At 44.0% G+C, this 18,002-nt stretch overlaps 1 protein-coding gene across 2 annotated transcripts; it reads left to right on the top strand.

Annotated features, from left to right (window-relative positions):
• Nucleotides 1-14,438: 14,438 nt before the first annotated feature.
• LOC126677707 (ranBP2-type zinc finger protein At1g67325) lies at nt 14,439-17,577 on the top strand. 2 transcript variants are annotated; one of them, XM_050372472.2, is made up of 7 exons: nt 14,439-14,745; nt 15,007-15,383; nt 15,480-15,510; nt 15,782-15,855; nt 15,967-16,142; nt 16,731-16,811; nt 17,297-17,577. In XM_050372472.2, exons 1-7 carry the CDS (start codon nt 14,580-14,582, stop codon nt 17,343-17,345), a joined length of 954 nt encoding a protein of 317 aa, XP_050228429.1. In that variant the 5' UTR covers nt 14,439-14,579; the 3' UTR covers nt 17,346-17,577. The 2 variants fall into 2 exon arrangements, with proteins under 2 accessions (XP_050228429.1, XP_050228428.1); XM_050372471.2 differs by having other exon boundaries at nt 14,440-14,745; nt 15,958-16,142.
• Nucleotides 17,578-18,002: the final 425 nt, after the last annotated feature.

The following is an 18,002-nucleotide window of genomic DNA, read 5'->3' as shown; positions in this document are numbered from 1 at the left end:
GTCTACGTGGCAATTTCTCAGAAACTACATGGACATTGAGGCTGTTCAAATGGACAACACCATTGGAACTTAGGGAGTATTTTTATAACAGTATTTTTGAAAATGTAGTGCTTGAGTTATTTGAAAATGTAGTGTTTAAGTTGAGGTATTCTTTTGAGATAATTATTTATAGTAAAAATAATCATATACTCATGGGGCATACCTTAGCTGTAGTTGACGCAATAATGTTTGAGGTGGACCGACTTTGAAAGATACCCGAAGACTCAAAATATATTTAATAATGTTTATTATATGTATTTTGTAAGAGTTTCTAAATTGAAATGAATTCAATTGATCACGTAAGCGACGAAATATTTTATGACGCGTGAAAATTTGTATTTTTCCCTTGATCTCATGGATACTCCTTACCATTGAAATTGTGTGCTTCGATCGTTGTGTGACCACTTGGCCTTCATTTTTACTTGGGCTTCTTCCCCTTCAACTTAGAGGAAATTACAGCATCTCCATTTCAGTGTCCAATGAAATTATCACAAGCAGAGACGAAGCTAGAATTTTTTTTTAGAGGGGCAAAAAAATTACAATTTTCATTTAAAAATTATTGATGAATCACCAAACTGAATCCGAGCTGTAGTGACCTGCACACCACAAGCAGACAGAGGTCAGAAAGAACTCCGGTGGGGGTCACCGGACGTTCACTCCGACGCTCAAGTAAGATTTTAGGTAGAGGAAGAAGAAGAAGAGAAAAGAGAGTGTTTAGAGTAGAGAAAAAGAAATTACCTAGGGTTTGTCCTTAAACCCTCTATTTATAGTTAGGGTTTAAGGACAAACCTGCCTTGCTGGCAGGCTGTGAGCCCAGTGGTCCCAGAAATCAGTTATGCTGACGTGGTAGAATATCCCTGCGGGAGGCACGGGTTGTTAGGTGTGTCAGAGGGAACATTCCCCACGTACCTGTCAGAAGATCTTCTGTGGTCCCAGGATCTGGTACACGAGTGAGCGCTCTTTGGACGGGACCTCGGAGCCCGGATAACTTGGGAGTCAAGTTATCATAGTTCCCGTATCTGGAGCAGCCCAGAGCTCGAACCAGATGGTCCAATCTTTCGGGCTTAGGAGCTCGGAGCTCGGCTCAGGTCTAAGTCGAGCATACGTCAGAGCTCGGGTAAGATTCTTGGTCCGACCTTATCAGGCATGATTGTCTCGGATGATGTTTGAATTCCCATCGATCCGGTGACCCCCCAAGTCATGCGTTCTGTGGTTTCGAGAAGGTCGGAAATTGTTACCAGGTCGGTGAAATGCTTGACTTAGCGATGTTCGTTCCTGGCGAGGTTGCTTCGCCCCTACTAGATGTGCTACGTTATCACTAGTCCCCCCCCAGTGTGTCGGATATTTATGTCCGAGATGGTAGTGTCATCCGAGTTATTAGGTCACGTGAGTCTGGGCATGCTTGCTTTGTTTTTGGGTGATTTCTGACACCGAGCCTCTTGTCAGGAAGATGGGTGAGCTGATATGGTTATGTGAAAGGACGTGACTGTCGAGTTGTCTCTTCTGACAGCTGGTGGGATGGACTTCCTTGATGGCGGTTGTACTTCTTCTTACACTTGGGCCACGTGTCTAGCAGTTATTGCTGGTGCTGGTTTCTAGGAGTCACGCTTAGTGGGAAGAGAGAGAAAATTTAAGAGGTGCCTTTTGGTTTTCCCTCTCTTTTCTTCCGTTATAAATTTGGTTTTTCAAAACTGAGAGACTTTTCGCTTTTTTTCTCCATTTCTGTTCTCTCTCTGCCTTTGAAGAAAAAGAAACCTGTTCTTGCGAATCACCAGATTTCTGTTCCTTGTCTTCTCCAAGTCTTCGTTTCCTGGTTGCTGAAGCTGCATCTGCTGTGTTTGCCTCTGTTTTCCAGATACTCTCTGTATTTACGATCGTCTTCTCCGGAATTTCTCGTTCCTTTGCACAAGTGAGTGTTTCTGATTTGCTGTTTGTTTCTTGTTTTTCTGGTTTAGATGCATGTTCTTATATTTTGACTGAGTTCTTCCTTGCGTTAGTGTATTTGTTTAGGATTTTCATGTTTCATGCCTTTGTTTCTCTGTGATTTTGTTGTGAGGCATGGATTTCCAGAAATCTGGAGGTTCATGCGTGTTTTTCATGTTCTTGTTTGGGGTGTGGATTTCCAGAAATCTGGAAATTCACGTTCGTTGTCTTCGTGTTTCTGATGGTGTCACCCTCTAAAATTGTCTTTTGATTCGTACTTTTGAGTCTTAGCTAGTTTATTCTTGTTAGTGAAGCTTGTCTCATCCGAGCTGGTTTCTGTGTCTTTAGGTATGTCGGGTGACCCATCAGATCGCGAGGAAGGGGTGGGATATGATGATAATGATCAAGGGACAGCTGAGGCGTCCGTTGAATTTCACGTTGTTCGCTCTAGTCGAGCTAACTTCTCGGAGCCAGAGGAGGTGGGGACCTCCCAACCTCAAGTCTCGAAGAAAGTAAAGGGGAAAAGCACAACCGTGGATGCTGGTGGCCGGCCTGATGATCGTGATATTAAAGCGTCTCGGTGCACGACTGGGTTTTTGGAGGCCGTGAGGGCCACTTTTGGTATCCCGGTGGAGTACCAGCTGTCTGTGATCCCGGAGGGGAAAAAGCTGAACGACGCGCCTCCAAAGGGCACTATTATGCTGACCCTGGAGCATCTCCAGTCCGGGATCCGCTTCCCTATCTCGGAGCAATACAAGCGTTTGAGCAATTATTTCGAGGTGCCGCTATCTCAGATTCATCCGAACGGAGTTCGGCATTATTCTTGCTTCTTGGAGTTGTGTCGGCAGACCGGGGTGGTAGATTCTATGCGACTGTTCTGCTGCTTGTACCTTTTGTCGTTTAAAGATCGGAATCATTTCGCGTACATCCGGCTCCGAGGAGAGAGGAAAGAGGTGGTAGGAGGCTTAGTTACTGGGATAACTGACTCCTTAAGGGATTTCAAAGAGGATTACTTCCAGATCACCCACCCGACTGCCTTTGAGGGGATGGTGACTGCTTGGCAGGACAAGTGTTATAAACCAGATAAATGGTTCCATACCCCTGCCCCTCTGGAACGGGCCGACATTATTAAGCTCCGGGATGCTTCTCCCGTGGCGGACAAAGCTCATGCTGATGATCTTTGTCCGAAGAAGTTTTTTGAATTCTGGAAGAGTTCGGATCCTGGTGCTTGTTTTCTTTGTGCTGTTGTTTATTTATTTATTATTATTATTTTTTATGAACTTGCTTGTTTTTATTTTGATTGTTGTTGGTTGTTTTCTGCAGTGAATAATATTGATGTGGCCAAGCTCGCGAGTAAGAAACGCAAGAGACCGGCAGCCCGAGCTGCCACTCCGGCGCCCCCGTCTGTTCCAAAAGCTGCTGCGGATGCGACCTCGGCTCCGCGGGCTGCGGGTAATCAAGAGGCCTCGACTGCTGGCATTCACGTTATCCCGCTTCGGGTTCAACTGCCCGGAGGGATTGATGTTCCCCCTACTGGAGAACCCGTGGGGGACATTCCGTTCGTGGACCTAGGGTCAGCCGAGACCGTGGTGGGTCCAAGGCGAGCTGAGGAGGTTCCCGAGGAAGGAGCTCCTGGGGGAGGTGGTCCGAGCACTCACCGGCCTAGACGTGAGATCTCGGATCTGCCGGAGATCTCGTCTGATACCAGCACCACCGCCCCCGGTCCTCAGACGATAACGAGGACCAGCTTTGCCGAGTGGGTGAGCCGTCATAACGATGGGGCCCGTCCGTCATTGACCGAGCTGCCCATTGCGGGGGACGTAGCCCGGGTGACCACGCTGCCCATAGACCTGGCCCACTACAAGACGCATAAGCCCGAGAACCTCTTGGCTGCGGTCTCCTCTCTCTGTCTGCAGGTATTTTTCAGTTTGACTAAAATTTTTCTAAGTGTTTTCTTTTATTTATCCTTTAGTCATGTTTTGTTTATGTTGCAGGCTGCGCAGATGTCTTATTTGGCTGATCAAAATGCCAATAAGAGCGAGGTCGACCTTCTTCTGGCCAAGGACCTTCTGCTGTCGGCGAGGTCTAGTCTCCGGGATGCCGAGAAGCGAGCTGTTGAAGCGGAGAAGAAGGCCGCGGAAGGGGCTTCCTTGGTGGCGAATTTAGAAAAACAGCTGAAGGAGTCTGAGGACCGGCGTGCCGAGGACTTGGGCGTCCTGGAGTCTTTGCGAAAGGATGTTGGTCGGCTGGAGACCGAGAAGGCTGCTGACAAAGAAGATTTTTCAAAGCAGCTGGCTAACATAACTAGCCGGAATGAGTTGGCGAGCAAAGGGCTCCGGGACGCCGTGGACGACCAGAAGAAGAAGCTGGAGGAGGCCACCAAGAGGGCCGGGGATGCTGAGGCCAAGGTCGCCGAGTCGGTAGTTCGGGAAGAAGGTCTGTATGAAGACTTCCGAAAAATGCTGTATATCGGGGAGGTCCAGGCCGGGGAGTATATGAGAGGCCGGTTTGGAGCCGATATTGATGTTTCGGACTTCAAACTGGACGTGCTGGAGCTGCACCGCCGAGCTAAGGAGCTGCCCGAAGATTACGACATGCCAGCAGATATCGAAGATTATCTTGCTGATGATCAAGACCAAGGGCCGAACTGATGCAGTGTAATAGTTGAACAATTTTCCTTTTTCTCTGTAAATTTTTGGGATATTGAGCTTCGAGCTCTTTTTTTTTTGTAAGTTTGAATATTTTCTTTTCCTTGAATGAATTTTTTTTTTCTTTGTATATATACATCTTGATCTTTACTTGCCTATGTTTTCTTTGTTATACTCGTGTTATTTCCTTGAATGATGTTTTTGTTTTCTATCTTTGAAAATTTTGGTTAAGTATGTGACAACGCGTTTGCATACTTAATTCGGGCTAGTTTCCGAGCTAGCTCCAGTAGTGCAGACTTTTTCTAGCCTCTTGTTTTTATATGTTGGTTCTTGACTTGGGCGTGGGATTAAAAAATGCTAGGATAGGTTCTTAGTTATTCATAGACCAAGTTTAAGCAATTTTCTCGGCGTGGATAGCCTGTTGTCTGGGGACAACTCGGAGTTGTTATTGCTCGGGGTTGAGAATTGCTTCGTAGTACGCAGGTGGCACCTAGCACACTGGTGGTGTATAGCTCGCGAGTGGCGTACAACCCGTGGATGGCACATAGCCCGTGGATGGCACATAGCCCGGGGATGGCACATAGCCCGTGGATGGCACATAGCCCGTGGATGGCACATAGCCCGTGGATGGCACATAGCCCGGGGATGGCACATAGCCCGTGGATGGCACATAGCCCGTGGATGGCACATAGCCCGTGGATGGCACATAGCCCGTGGATGGCACATAGCCCGTGGATGGCGCATAGCCCGTGGATGGCACATAGCCCGTGGATGGCGCATAGCCCGTGGATGGCACATAGCCCGTGGATGGCGCATAGCCCGTGGATGGCGCATAGCCCGTGGATGGCACATAGCCCGTGGATGGCGCATAGCCCGTGGATGGCACATAGCCCGTGGATGGCACATAGCCCGTGGATGGCACATAGCCCGTGGATGGCACATAGCCCGTGAATTTTTTACCGAGTAGAGTGCTCGGGTTTTTTGGAAAAGACATGAATTCTTTTTAATCTTTTATATTCATTGAGGGGAAAAACTTATGTTTGAGTTTTACAAAAGCCTAACTCAAACATAAGTGAAAAAACCCCTAGGTACCTCGAAAATGAAAGCAAGTAACTACTGATAGTATTTCCGAAGAACCTGGGAGTTCCAAGTTCTCGGGAGCACTCTGCCCGACATGTGAGCTATTTTATAAGCTCCTGCTCGTCCGACCTCAGTGACTCGATAGGGGCCTTCCCAGTTAGGTTCGAGCTTTCCTACTCCCGCGTTTCCCTTAGTAATGTCTGCCCGTCGTAGGACCAGATCGCCAACTTGGAAACTCAAGGGTTTAACTCTCTTGTTATGATACTTAGCCATTCTTTGCTTGTATGCTTCGATTCTTAGCGCTGCCTGCTCTCTTCGCTCTTCCAGCAGGTCTAAGCATAATTTCTGTTCTTCCTCGTTCTTAGCTTCATCAAAGAACTGGACCCTTAGAGTTGGCATCCCGATTTCCACCGGTATCATCGCCTCGCACCCATATGTTAGAGAAAACGGGGTGTCTCCTGTGCCTGCCCTTGGCGTGGTTCTGTAAGCCCATATGACCTTCGGTAGCTCTTCCAGCCACTGTCTATCGAACTCCCCTAGCCTGGCCTTGAGCCCTTTTAGGATCGTCCGGTTGGTTACTTCAGTCATCCCATTGCTCTGCGGGTGAACTACTGACGTGAAGCGCAGGTCAATGTGCAAGTCGCTGCAAAATTCCTTGAAGGCTCGGCAGTTGAACTGCTTTCCGTTATCAGTTACCAACGCTCTGGGTATACCGAAACGACACACAATTTGTCTCCAGAAGAAATCCCGAATCCGAGCTTCCGTGATGGTGCTCACTGCCTCTACCTCGAGCCACTTAGTGAAGTGATCTACTGCCACTATCAAGAATTTTTTCTGCCCCGTGGTTGGCGTGAAAGGCCCCAGGATGTCAATTCCCCACGTTGCAAATGGCCAAGGACTTGTAATAGGACACTGCTCTGTAGTAGGAGCATGTCGGATGTTCTGGTGTCTCTGGCAGTTCTCACACTTCTTTACTATCTCCTCTGCTTGCTTAACCATCAGGGGCCAGTAGTAGCCCTGCAATACTGCTTTCTTGGCCAACATGCGAGGAGCTATGTGTGCCCCGCAAATACCCTCATGTATCTCTCTCAACACATACTCTCCTTCCTCCGCTGTCAAGCATCTCGACCACGGGTGGGTGAATGATTTTCTGTACAAGACTCCGTCGAGGAACGCGTAGTACGGAGCTTGTCGCAAGATTTTGTAAGCTTTATCTCTGTTTTCTGGCAGAGTTCCATCCATCAGGTAGTGGGCTATACCTTGCATCCAGTTTTCCAAAGGCTGAGTTAGAAAAATGGTTTCATAGTTGTCGATACTGGAATGCTTTTGAACAGAGAAATGGACTCCTGGTATCTTTTCGTTCACTGTTGCTGCTTTGGCCAATACATCGGCCTCTTGATTTTCCAAACGAGGAACTTGCTCTATTACCCATTTTCCTCCGAGCTCCTGAATCTTGTTCAAGAAGAACTTGACTCTGTCTACGTATCTCCTCATTTCCGAATCCCGAGCTTCAAAAGTACCCAGAGTTTGACAAACGACTAACTGAGAATCACTCCTTATCGTTACTTGTTCGGCTTTGACCACGTTTACCATTCTCAATCCAATCAACAGAGCCTCATATTCCGCGGCATTGTTGGATGCCGGGAAATCAAATTTTACCGAGCTTCGGAGTGTGACTCCGTGGGGGCCTTTCAAGACTACGCCTGCCCCGGATCCTTCTAGATTTGATGCCCCGTCGACTTCTAACACCCACCGTAGGAGTTGTTCGTCAGGTTCTTCAGGTTGGTCGCTTGCAGTGGTCTCAGCTATGAAATCTGCCAGTACTTGTGCTTTCAGAGCCGGTCTTGGTTCGTACCGGATGTCATATCCTCCCAGCTGGACCGACCAACTGACTAGCCGTCCCGACATTTCTGGCCTCTGCAGCGCCTTTCTCAGAGGTTGGTTCGTACGTACTACAATGATGTGAGCCTCGAAATATCTCCTTAGTTTTTCCGCCGCCACCTTCAATGCCAAAGCAAATTTCTCAATTTTTGGGTATCTGACCTCCGGGCCTTTCAAGACCCTGCTGAGATAATAAACCGGGGTTTGCAGACCCTTATCCTCCTTTACCAGGACTGCCGCTGCTGTTTCGTCATTCACCGAGAGATACAAGTATAAGATTTCCCCAGGCTCAGGTCTACCCAGCACCGGGGGTGTGCTAAGGTAAACCTTCAGCTCTTCAAAAGCTGCGTTACACTCCTCTGTCCACTTGAAATTCTTTGTATTCTTCAGGATTTTGAAAAATGGCAAACATCGTTTGGCCGAGCAACTCATGAATCTGCCCAACGCCGTTACTCTCCCGTTCAACTTTTGTACCTCTTTCACCGAGCTGGGTGCTTTCATGCTCATTACTGCCTCGATTTTCTCCGGGTTGGCCTCAATGCCTTTTTCCGAGATGAGATGCCCTAGAAATTTCCCAGAGCGGACTGCGAAGACACATTTTTCTGGGTTCAGCTTGAGGTTAAAACCCTTCAGCTTTTCAAAAGTTTCTGCCAGATCCGCTGCATGTTCCTCGATCCCTTTAGATTTCACGACTATGTCATCCACATAAACCTCGACATTCTTGCCCAGTTGATCTTTAAAAACATGATTCATGAGTCTTTGATAGGTTGCCCCAGCATTTTTTAGACCAAAAGGCATCTTCTTGTAGCAATAGGTCCCCAGATCCGTTGTGAATGCTGTTTTTTCTTCGTCATCTTTACTCATCGGGATCTGGTGATATCCCTGAGAAGCATCTAAGAAGGCATAGACCGCAAATCCGCACGTCGCGTCCACCAGTTGGTCGATGTTTGGCAGAGGAAAACTGTCCTTTGGGCAGGCATTGTTCAGATCAGTGAAATCTATACAAAGCCTCCATCTACCGTTGGACTTCTTGATCAAGACTACATTAGCCAGCCATTCAGGGTAGTCTACTTTCCTGATGAACCCGGCTTTCAAGAGCTTCTCCACTTCATCTCGGATAGCAATCTGTTTCTCTAGAGAGAAAGTTCTTTTCTTTTGCTTGACAGGCTTGCATTTCGCATCCACATTTAACTTGTGCGAGATGATCTTAGGGTCTACCCCCCCAATATCCTCTGGCTTGTTAGTGAACTCCTCCACGTACTGTTTTATCCGAGCTATGATAGCCTCCCGGTGCTCGTCTGGCCAATCTACCCCCAGCTTTACATACATCTCGGATCCCTCTGTAAGTTCAATCGTTTCTAAGTTTTCTCGGGGTTTCTGAGCTTTTTTCTCTCTGATGAGCAGCTCGGGTGTATCGATGTTCATCGTTTCCACCGTGCTGCCCATAGTGGCCATGTAACATTGCCTAGACAGGGTTTGGTTTCCCCTGATAGTTATGACCTCGTTTTCCACTGGGATTTTCATCATCAAGTAACGAATACTAGTCACTGCACCTGTGCTATACAACATAGGTCTACCAAGAATACCATTATAAGCAAGAGGCATGTCAACTATCATGAACAGTGAACGTACCTTCCGTGTTGGTTCCGCCAGGATTCCCTCTGTTCCGTCCTCCTGAGGTATTTCGATGCCGAGCTCCAGATCCAGCTCGACCATGCCCTCTGGGGTGACCGGAGCTCCCCCCAGCCCCAGGAGAGGAATGTTCACAGGCTTGAGGTCCGTCTTGGATCCTCCCATTGTCAGAAAAACTGGCAGAGTCAACAAGTTAACCGAACTTCCATCGTCCACTAGCAATCGTTTTACCCATTTCGATCCAATGATGGCTGACACGATCAAGGCGTCTTCATGAGGAAAATCTACTCCTTTCGCATCCTCTGGCCCGAAAACAATGTTAGGCCATGGCGACCCAGCAGATACCGACATGACCATCTTTTGCTTTTTCTTTCTGCGCTTGCGACCGTACTCAGATTCTGAGGTTCCCCCTGAGATAGTGTTGATTACTCCCGTGACTTGTGTTTTCTTGGATGGGGATTGGGCTTCCCTACTCCCCCCGGGCTCCGACCTGACCGAGTTGACCCTCGTATTTCCCCGGTCTTGGCCCTCCTTGGCCACAACAAAATGTTGTAATCGCCCCTGGCAGACTAATTTGTCTATCTCGCTTCGCAAACGTCCACATTCCTCCGTTTCGTGGCCATAACCATCATGAAAATCACAGAACTTGGATCGGTCTCCATCTTTCACTAGCCTTGGTGGATAACGAATCTCTTCGTTGTTGTGCTTGATCCAGGACAGAATCTGCTCTCTTGGCGTGTTAAGTGGCACATATTGTCTCGGTACTCCTGCTCGGTCCACATATCCTTCCGTTCCTCCTCCAATACTGAAACTTGGCTTAGGTCCAGGCCCCGTACCCGGCGGACTGGTCTGAACATTGAACGGCTTGTTACCTCTGTACCCCGAAGTTTCGTTCAGAGGTCGGTACCGATCTTGGTTACGGTTAGATCCCTGAGTATTCTGCGTTTTACTGGGAACCGGGCTAGCTGTCCCGTAAGACTTCCTCTGCCTTTCCTCGTCAAGATTGATATAATTCCAAGCCCTGTCCATCAACTCGGTGTAAGTGTCAACCGGGTTGGTGATCAGGCTGTCTCGGAAGACTTGCATGCTGGTGTTATCTTTCATAGCATCGATGGCGGTATCATCGTTCAAATCTTCTATCATGATCGCCTCGGCATTGAACCGAGCAATGTAAGCTTTTAAACTTTCTCCCGGTTTTTGAAAACACTTCTTCAAATCACTGGATCTTTTCTTTCGTTCGATGCTCGGGGCAAAATGGGTTTTGAAAGCCATGGCGAGCTCCCTGAAACTGGTAATAGAGCCCTCCTTGAGGTTCTGGTACCATTTTTGCGCTGCATCACTCAACGTTGAAGGGAAAACTTTGCACACCGTGGCGTCCGAGACACTTTGAACTCCCATGGCAACCTGAAAGCAACTTAAATGAGTCATCGGGTCGGATTTACCGTTATATCTGTCAATGGGCGGATATTTAAACTTATCTGGAAATGGGTCATCCCATATAGCCTTTGACAAAGGGCTAGCAATGCCACAGGTAGTAAAAGGTCGAGACTCTGCCTTGTGCCCTTTATGCCTATCCAGCTCGGCTTGGACCAGACGAGTAACTTCGTCATGCAACGTTTTCTGATGCTGTGACGCTGCACCCGAGCTATGAACACTTTCCGCCCCGTTTCTCCTGACCGGTGGAGCTCCTGCTCTCGCGGTCCGCAGAGGATCTGCCTCCGGGTCTGGGTCTCCCCTCCCCAAACCAGCGTCTCCGCGCTGTGTCCCCGGTGGTAGATTCTCGTCTTGCACCCCCTCCCTTCGAGGAGGAGGAGGATCATTCCGACCTTCGTCTCTCGGAAAAGGGCGATCATGCCGACCTTCGTCTCTCGGCAGATTAGTGTCACGATGATCTTCGCCTCTTGGTGCTTGATGCTCTGTGGGACCCCTAGGTCTGGGTCGTGGGTGATCGCTCCGACCTTCTTCTCTCGGAAGACGACCATCCTGAAACTCAGAAGCTCTGGGCGGTGGGGCCACAGGGGTGGCCGAGGGATTGTAACTTGGGTAGTACTGGGACATGACTGCAAAGTGCATCTGCTGCGCCTGGTGCAGCTGGCGAGCCATGTATTCTAAATATTCTTGAGCTTGTAAGACCGCCGGAGGTATATCCTGCCCAGAAGTTGTTCCCGTTCCCGTAGCCACCAGTGTAGCGTCTATCGGGAAGTTGAGTTGAGTGGGAGACAAGGTATTGTGGAGGAAACTCTGAGGCACGGTGGTTCCTGGGGTTGATAAGTGGGTGTGACTTGGATCTGAAGCAAAAGGGTTCGCCCTTGGATAGTTTTCCGACCCGTGCAAAGGCACAAATCCAGCTCCACTGCCGGAGGCCCTGGATCCTCCCACCTGAGCATTCGCCGGAGGAGTTAAACCAGTGATCACAGAGGTCCGACCACTAGCAGAGACTCCCCCAACCAAGTTAGCGTCGGTAACCGTAGTTCCCAGAGGATCTACCCTGTCCAAAACAGGATCATCAGCCATTGTTTCTTGTCAAGATCTGATCAGCAACGTCAAGAGAACCAGAGTAGAACAGGGGAATACAAAACGACTTCCCACAGACGGCGCCAAGTGATGAATCACCAAACTGAATCCGAGCTGTAGTGACCTGCACACCACAAGCAGACAGAGGTCAGAAAGAACTCCGGTGGGGGTCACCGGACGTTCACTCCGACGCTCAAGTAAGATTTTAGGTAGAGGAAGAAGAAGAAGAGAAAAGAGAGTGTTTAGAGTAGAGAAAAAGAAATTACCTAGGGTTTGTCCTTAAACCCTCTATTTATAGTTAGGGTTTAAGGACAAACCTGCCTTGCTGGCAGGCTGTGAGCCCAGTGGTCCCAGAAATCAGTTATGCTGACGTGGTAGAATATCCCTGCGGGAGGCACGGGTTGTTAGGTGTGTCAGAGGGAACATTCCCCACGTACCTGTCAGAAGATCTTCTGTGGTCCCAGGATCTGGTACACGAGTGAGCGCTCTTTGGACGGGACCTCGGAGCCCGGATAACTTGGGAGTCAAGTTATCATAGTTCCCGTATCTGGAGCAGCCCAGAGCTCGAACCAGATGGTCCAATCTTTCGGGCTTAGGAGCTCGGAGCTCGGCTCAGGTCTAAGTCGAGCATACGTCAGAGCTCGGGTAAGATTCTTGGTCCGACCTTATCAGGCATGATTGTCTCGGATGATGTTTGAATTCCCATCGATCCGGTGACCCCCCAAGTCATGCGTTCTGTGGTTTCGAGAAGGTCGGAAATTGTTACCAGGTCGGTGAAATGCTTGACTTAGCGATGTTCGTTCCTGGCGAGGTTGCTTCGCCCCTACTAGATGTGCTACGTTATCAATTATTATAAAAAATAAAAAAATTTCTAATAAGCTATAACTTAACTGGTATATGCGTTGTGCAGTAAATTGTTACATTGCGAGTTCAATTTCTCCCACAAGTGTTTCCGCATTTTTAATTATAAAAATAAAAAATAAATTTAATTTTATCAATAAAAATAACTGAGTCTAATTCAGTATAAAAATATCAAATATTAGTCGCGAATTTCTACATTTCTTTTTATATATTAATAAGAATTAGATTTAGTTAGGTATAAAAAATATTTTAATGACATAATTAATTTTTTGATTAAATAAATGATCAATTAAATTAAAGAAATTGTATTAGCTAGATTATATAATGCATATGAGTTTTATAGTGGTGAAATTGTGTAGAAAAGTATTACTCTTATAAATTTTCTATCACAAAACTAAATAAAATTTGGATAATTTGGATTTTTGGAGGGGCAAGTGCCACTGCACACCCCTCCTTATCTCCGTCCTTGATCACAAGTTAGCATTTAGGATGAAAAATATATCTCCATTACACTATTTCTTTTTCCCCCTTTGATATACGAAGGCTGTTAAACCCTTACATCAGATAGACTCAGCGATACTTCAATAGCATAAAAAATAAAAAAATACAATAGAAATACTCTTAACCCTATTGCAATTATTTATTTTGAATAGAGATTGATTAGGTATTTCATGCCTAATCATGTACATAACACGATTAGAATGAATTTATGCCTTCGTGGTTCATACCATGTTTTAACTCTTTTTTTTTGAAATGACAGTGTGTTTAACTTAAAGTTTTATAACATTTAACACCATACAAAATAACTGTAATTATCTTTCCATAGAATCCTTCTAACATACACATTCGATAGACATGTTATTTCAATATAATATATTTTTGAAATTGGTGTTCAAAAGGCTAGCCTTGTTTCATTATCTATATATTACGCTAGCCTGTTGAACACCAATTCCAAACTATTTTTTATTAGAAAAGCATGTCTACCAAATGTTCATAAACCATTAAACAAAGCTTTCTCCATATCGAGAGGATGAAATCATGAAAAAAATTAAAAAAGTATATGTCAGAACTCCAAAAAACTCTATTGAATATTGTCAAAAATAACATAGGTATGGTTATTAACAGAATATTAGACCTATTTTTAGTAGAAATTTGTCTTTTTGGTATTTTGATATGTTAGGAGTAAGAGATTCGATTCCTATTGGATAAAAATATAGATAAACATATAATTGCTTCTAAATCAGGAGAAATTCTTGTTTGAACCCAGTTCGCCACGTAGGATTATGAACCCTTCATTAAATACATGACACGTGGCGTAATTAAATACCATAACTAAGAATTATTCTTTTCCAATAGATTGCCGTTTGTATAAGTATTTTACATTGGTTCATTATAGATAATCACACCATTACTTTCTTCATCGTCTATAGAAAATTGATTACAATAGCTTTCTAATTCCATGATAGTTACAGAGTAAAGCTGAGAAAAGAGATTGGCTCTCAAAAATGCACCACCAAATAAAAAAAGACTGAAAAAAAAGACTAAGTAAATTGCTAATCGAGATTCAGATATATCAAAATTATATTAAAAATTAATTAAAAATTTATCAAAAAATAATGTAAAATTATTAAAATATAATACTAGTATCTAAGAGTATCCATCTCTTTATAATTTAAAATTCTTTATTATAGAGGGCATAATCACAAAAAAAAGGTGCTCCATTGGACTCTTTCAATATAGTTTTATTTATTGAGTGTAATTTTTTAAAATTAAAACATTGTAGATTTAATTATTTTTAAATTTTAAATATAGTTTTATTTATTTAAAAAAAAAACAGGGACCTGGGCTTAAGTGAAACTCACGTGTGCATAAGTACATCTCTTAAAGACGGCAACAACCTCTTGACTGTATGGAACAGAAGAACATAATTGTCTGAAATCCGATAGATTTGATTTTGTTTTATGAGAGACAGAACTACTGTGATACCAATAGCTGTGATTAATGGGAGACGGAAGAGAGGGAGATTGGGAGTGCAGTAGCTGTAATAACAGAAACTACGCATTTCGATCATTCTGCAACAGATGCAAACAACCTCGTCTTCTTGTCGATGCCAAAACTCCCGCTCACTCCAAATGGCTCCCTCGTATCGGCGATTGGATCTGCACCGGTTAGCCCCCCCTTCTCTACATTTCTTTAATTCTTTTCCATGTGTTTGTTTACATCATCCTATTGAAAAAATTGTCACTGGCTTGCACCTTAATTTGATCATGTTTGTGAAATTGAATCAAGAACTTGGTACCAATTAGGTTGAGTTGAGTGGTTTGTGTTTTTTTGTAATTTTGATGTGGTTGGTGTGCGTATACCATACATGGGCTTCCTTGGGTGCCTTGCGTTGCGTGTGTGTGGAAATTCGGATCGAATCAATTAGGTTGCACTAACAACAATTATGCATCAAGAGAAAAGTGCAATAAATGTGGTCAGCCGAAGGAGATAGCAGCAATGCCCGCAATTGCAATCACTGGAGCTTCTCTTCCGACTTATACGCATTATTTTTCCAGGGGCCCGGCAGGAGGATCGGAAAGCAAGATGAATGTTCTAAGACAGCCGCTCCTTTTGACTTCAACGAGGTCCGATGGAGGAGATGTCGATAACTATGGACTTTGTTCTCTTTCTTCCTGGCCTTTAGGTGGAAATCAAATTTTGGAACCTTTATATGCAAATCAGCCTCTCTCAGTTGCAAAAGGATGGCGAAATGGGGACTGGATTTGTAATTGCGGTTTCCATAATTATTCTTCACGTGCACAGGTATATTCAAGTTTCCTAAGGTTTCTACAAGTCGGGTTTTTTGCCCATTTGCAGTACATGTTTTTATGTCTGATGTGGTTTTTATCGCAATTGCAGTGTAAAAAGTGCTATGCTTCTATACCTCCAGGTACATTCTTATTCTTGGTTCCATACCATTTGTAATTGGGAAGACTTTTGGCATACAATATTAGTTGATTCTTATCTGTATCTATTGGTTAAAACGGATTAGGATTGTTGTTGCTATTTTGTGTTCATTGCAGCAGCAAAAAATTGTAGTGCTGGTCATTGGCTATGCTATTGCATAACATATTGCAAGCACTTTTGTCGAGTTGTTTGGAATGTGTTCCTTTTACTTAAAACTTACTTTACCATTTTATTTTCCTCTCTATGGTCTAAAGCACTTGGAACAAAGCGACTGGCATCTGAAGATTTTGCCCAGGATTTGGAGAACAAGAGATTGAATTTAGGAAATGTGAGGAACTATCCTTGTAGCTTGCGATGTTTATAACTTGGAAAATTTATGCAAATCCTTGGCTTAATTAAGCTGTAGTTCACTTACATTTTTGTGTGATAGAATGTGCAGATAAATGGACAACAGCAAACATATCCAGGATTCGATCATATATTAGGGACCATTGGGATTCCAAGGTCAGGGATGAATGCTCCCTATCCCAGTCTTGGCTTAGGTGTAGCTCCAAATTGGCAATCACCTATCCAGTTTCCACATCAAGTTACAACACCTGCACTCCTTGGGAAAGGGTGATTGTTTTTTTTTATCCTTATTTCCGAACTTATCAATTTAGAATTGAGGAACATTCTTTTCTAGTCAGACATATATTGCTTTCGGTGATACCATTCCAACCAATATGGAAATCAGATTTATATGTTTATCGTTTTATTACTTTCACACTGTTCATCTTGTATCTTATTTTAACTTCTTTTGCATCCATCTCATTCAATGAGTTCATTGAATAAAGATAATCGTCTATGGTCAATGGGTTTTATTATCTGTTGCCACGATACTGACATGCAGAAACTAGAAATCTGTCCCTTTAATTTAAAACTGAATATAAAACCAGTGAGCTGATGAATCAAAGTATTATAGCTATACAAGTTTAAGTTAATTGTTCACTAAAGGTGATAATATGTAAGAAAGATACTAAATCACTTGCTTGGAGCATGTGGGGATGTGTTAATGGGCACTGGCTTTAGGTATTGCTTTGGTCTTTCATGCTGTATTTAGATCAATGTATAACTATATAAGTAGCTGTATAACATGTATTATGTATGTTGCTGACGGTTGCCGCTTATGATAGTTTAATATATTTTACACATTCATGTGAGCAGAGCAAAGCAATGGCGTAATGGAGATTGGATGTGCACAAACTGCAGCAATCATAACTATGCTTCTCGATCACAGTGCAATAGGTTAGTCTATAATTTAAACCCTACAATTTAGATATAAATCTTTCTAAATTGTCCACTGAAACCTAGCTGTTGTGGAAATTATCTTGTTAACTTTGTTTAATATGCCAATTGCAAGAAATGTAACACTTGTACATTTTGTCAGTCAATGTTATGCCTTATTGTGGGGTTCTTATCTGACCTGTAAAGTCATCTATTACTTGTTACTAATTTTTTTTGTCTTATGAATAAAAGGCTCCTTATTTCCAAATTTGTTTTTTTTTTCTTTACTTCTTGGTTCTTACCATTTCTGGCTGTAAGTTGCTTCATTATGCAGTAATTAATAATGAAACTAAACATGGCACTAGACATGGCATCTCCTGAGATGGATTTCCATTGTGCTTTGTTTATCCAAAATAGTTTATGCAGTCAATTTGGTACATTTTTTTAAGACTTTATGCCTTTAGAATTCTGTGTCATTTTGCTGAATTTTGAAACTTCTACTGTAGGTGCAAGACGTTTAGAGATAGGGTTGTGCAGCCAGTCGATGCTGTATAGCTGTGAGTTGATGTTTAGATTATTGTCCTTGCTGAGGTTTCTTTCATTTTTACCGCAATGTTTGATCTTGAAGAGCTGGAATTCTTTGATACCCATTTCATTTCATCCCATACGTTAATGATTGTAGAAATTAGCAAAATTTTGGTCGTTGAAATACCAAATAATGTACTGAAAGCTTAAATTTTCTTAATATGAATAGAGTTGATGTGAGTCACATACCATTTCGAAGGCATGTTTCTATGTGCTATGTTATTACAGTTATATATTAATATACTGCTTATCTTTGATAATTTATCCATTGAGCGATGGACTTTCTACTCGGCACCACCGGATCATTAAGCTCGAGTTGGATCTGCAGCCAGCCTACTACCAGCTACCAAAGCAAAGAAAAAGCTGGATCGAGACTAGAGGTATTCTAGAAATAGAAGAACATTATGCAATTTAATTTATTTATCAAATACCAAAGACATAATCAGCTATTCGCTGAATCGGTTCTGTGTTTTACTGCCAACCTATGATGCACAGAAACCTTGAGGAAGCTGTGTTTCCTCATTTCAGAAACGTTTCCGTTTTCCGTTTCCCTGCTACATGTCTGCCAATAATAGTTACAGAGAAGTTATGCTATTTGTTGCTTTTGAAATATTGGATTTATGCAAT

Source organism: Mercurialis annua, linkage group LG4 (assembly GCF_937616625.2).
Source record: "Mercurialis annua linkage group LG4, ddMerAnnu1.2, whole genome shotgun sequence".
NCBI lineage: Eukaryota > Viridiplantae > Streptophyta > Magnoliopsida > Malpighiales > Euphorbiaceae > Mercurialis > Mercurialis annua.
This window is presented reverse-complemented; position numbering and strand designations above follow the sequence as displayed.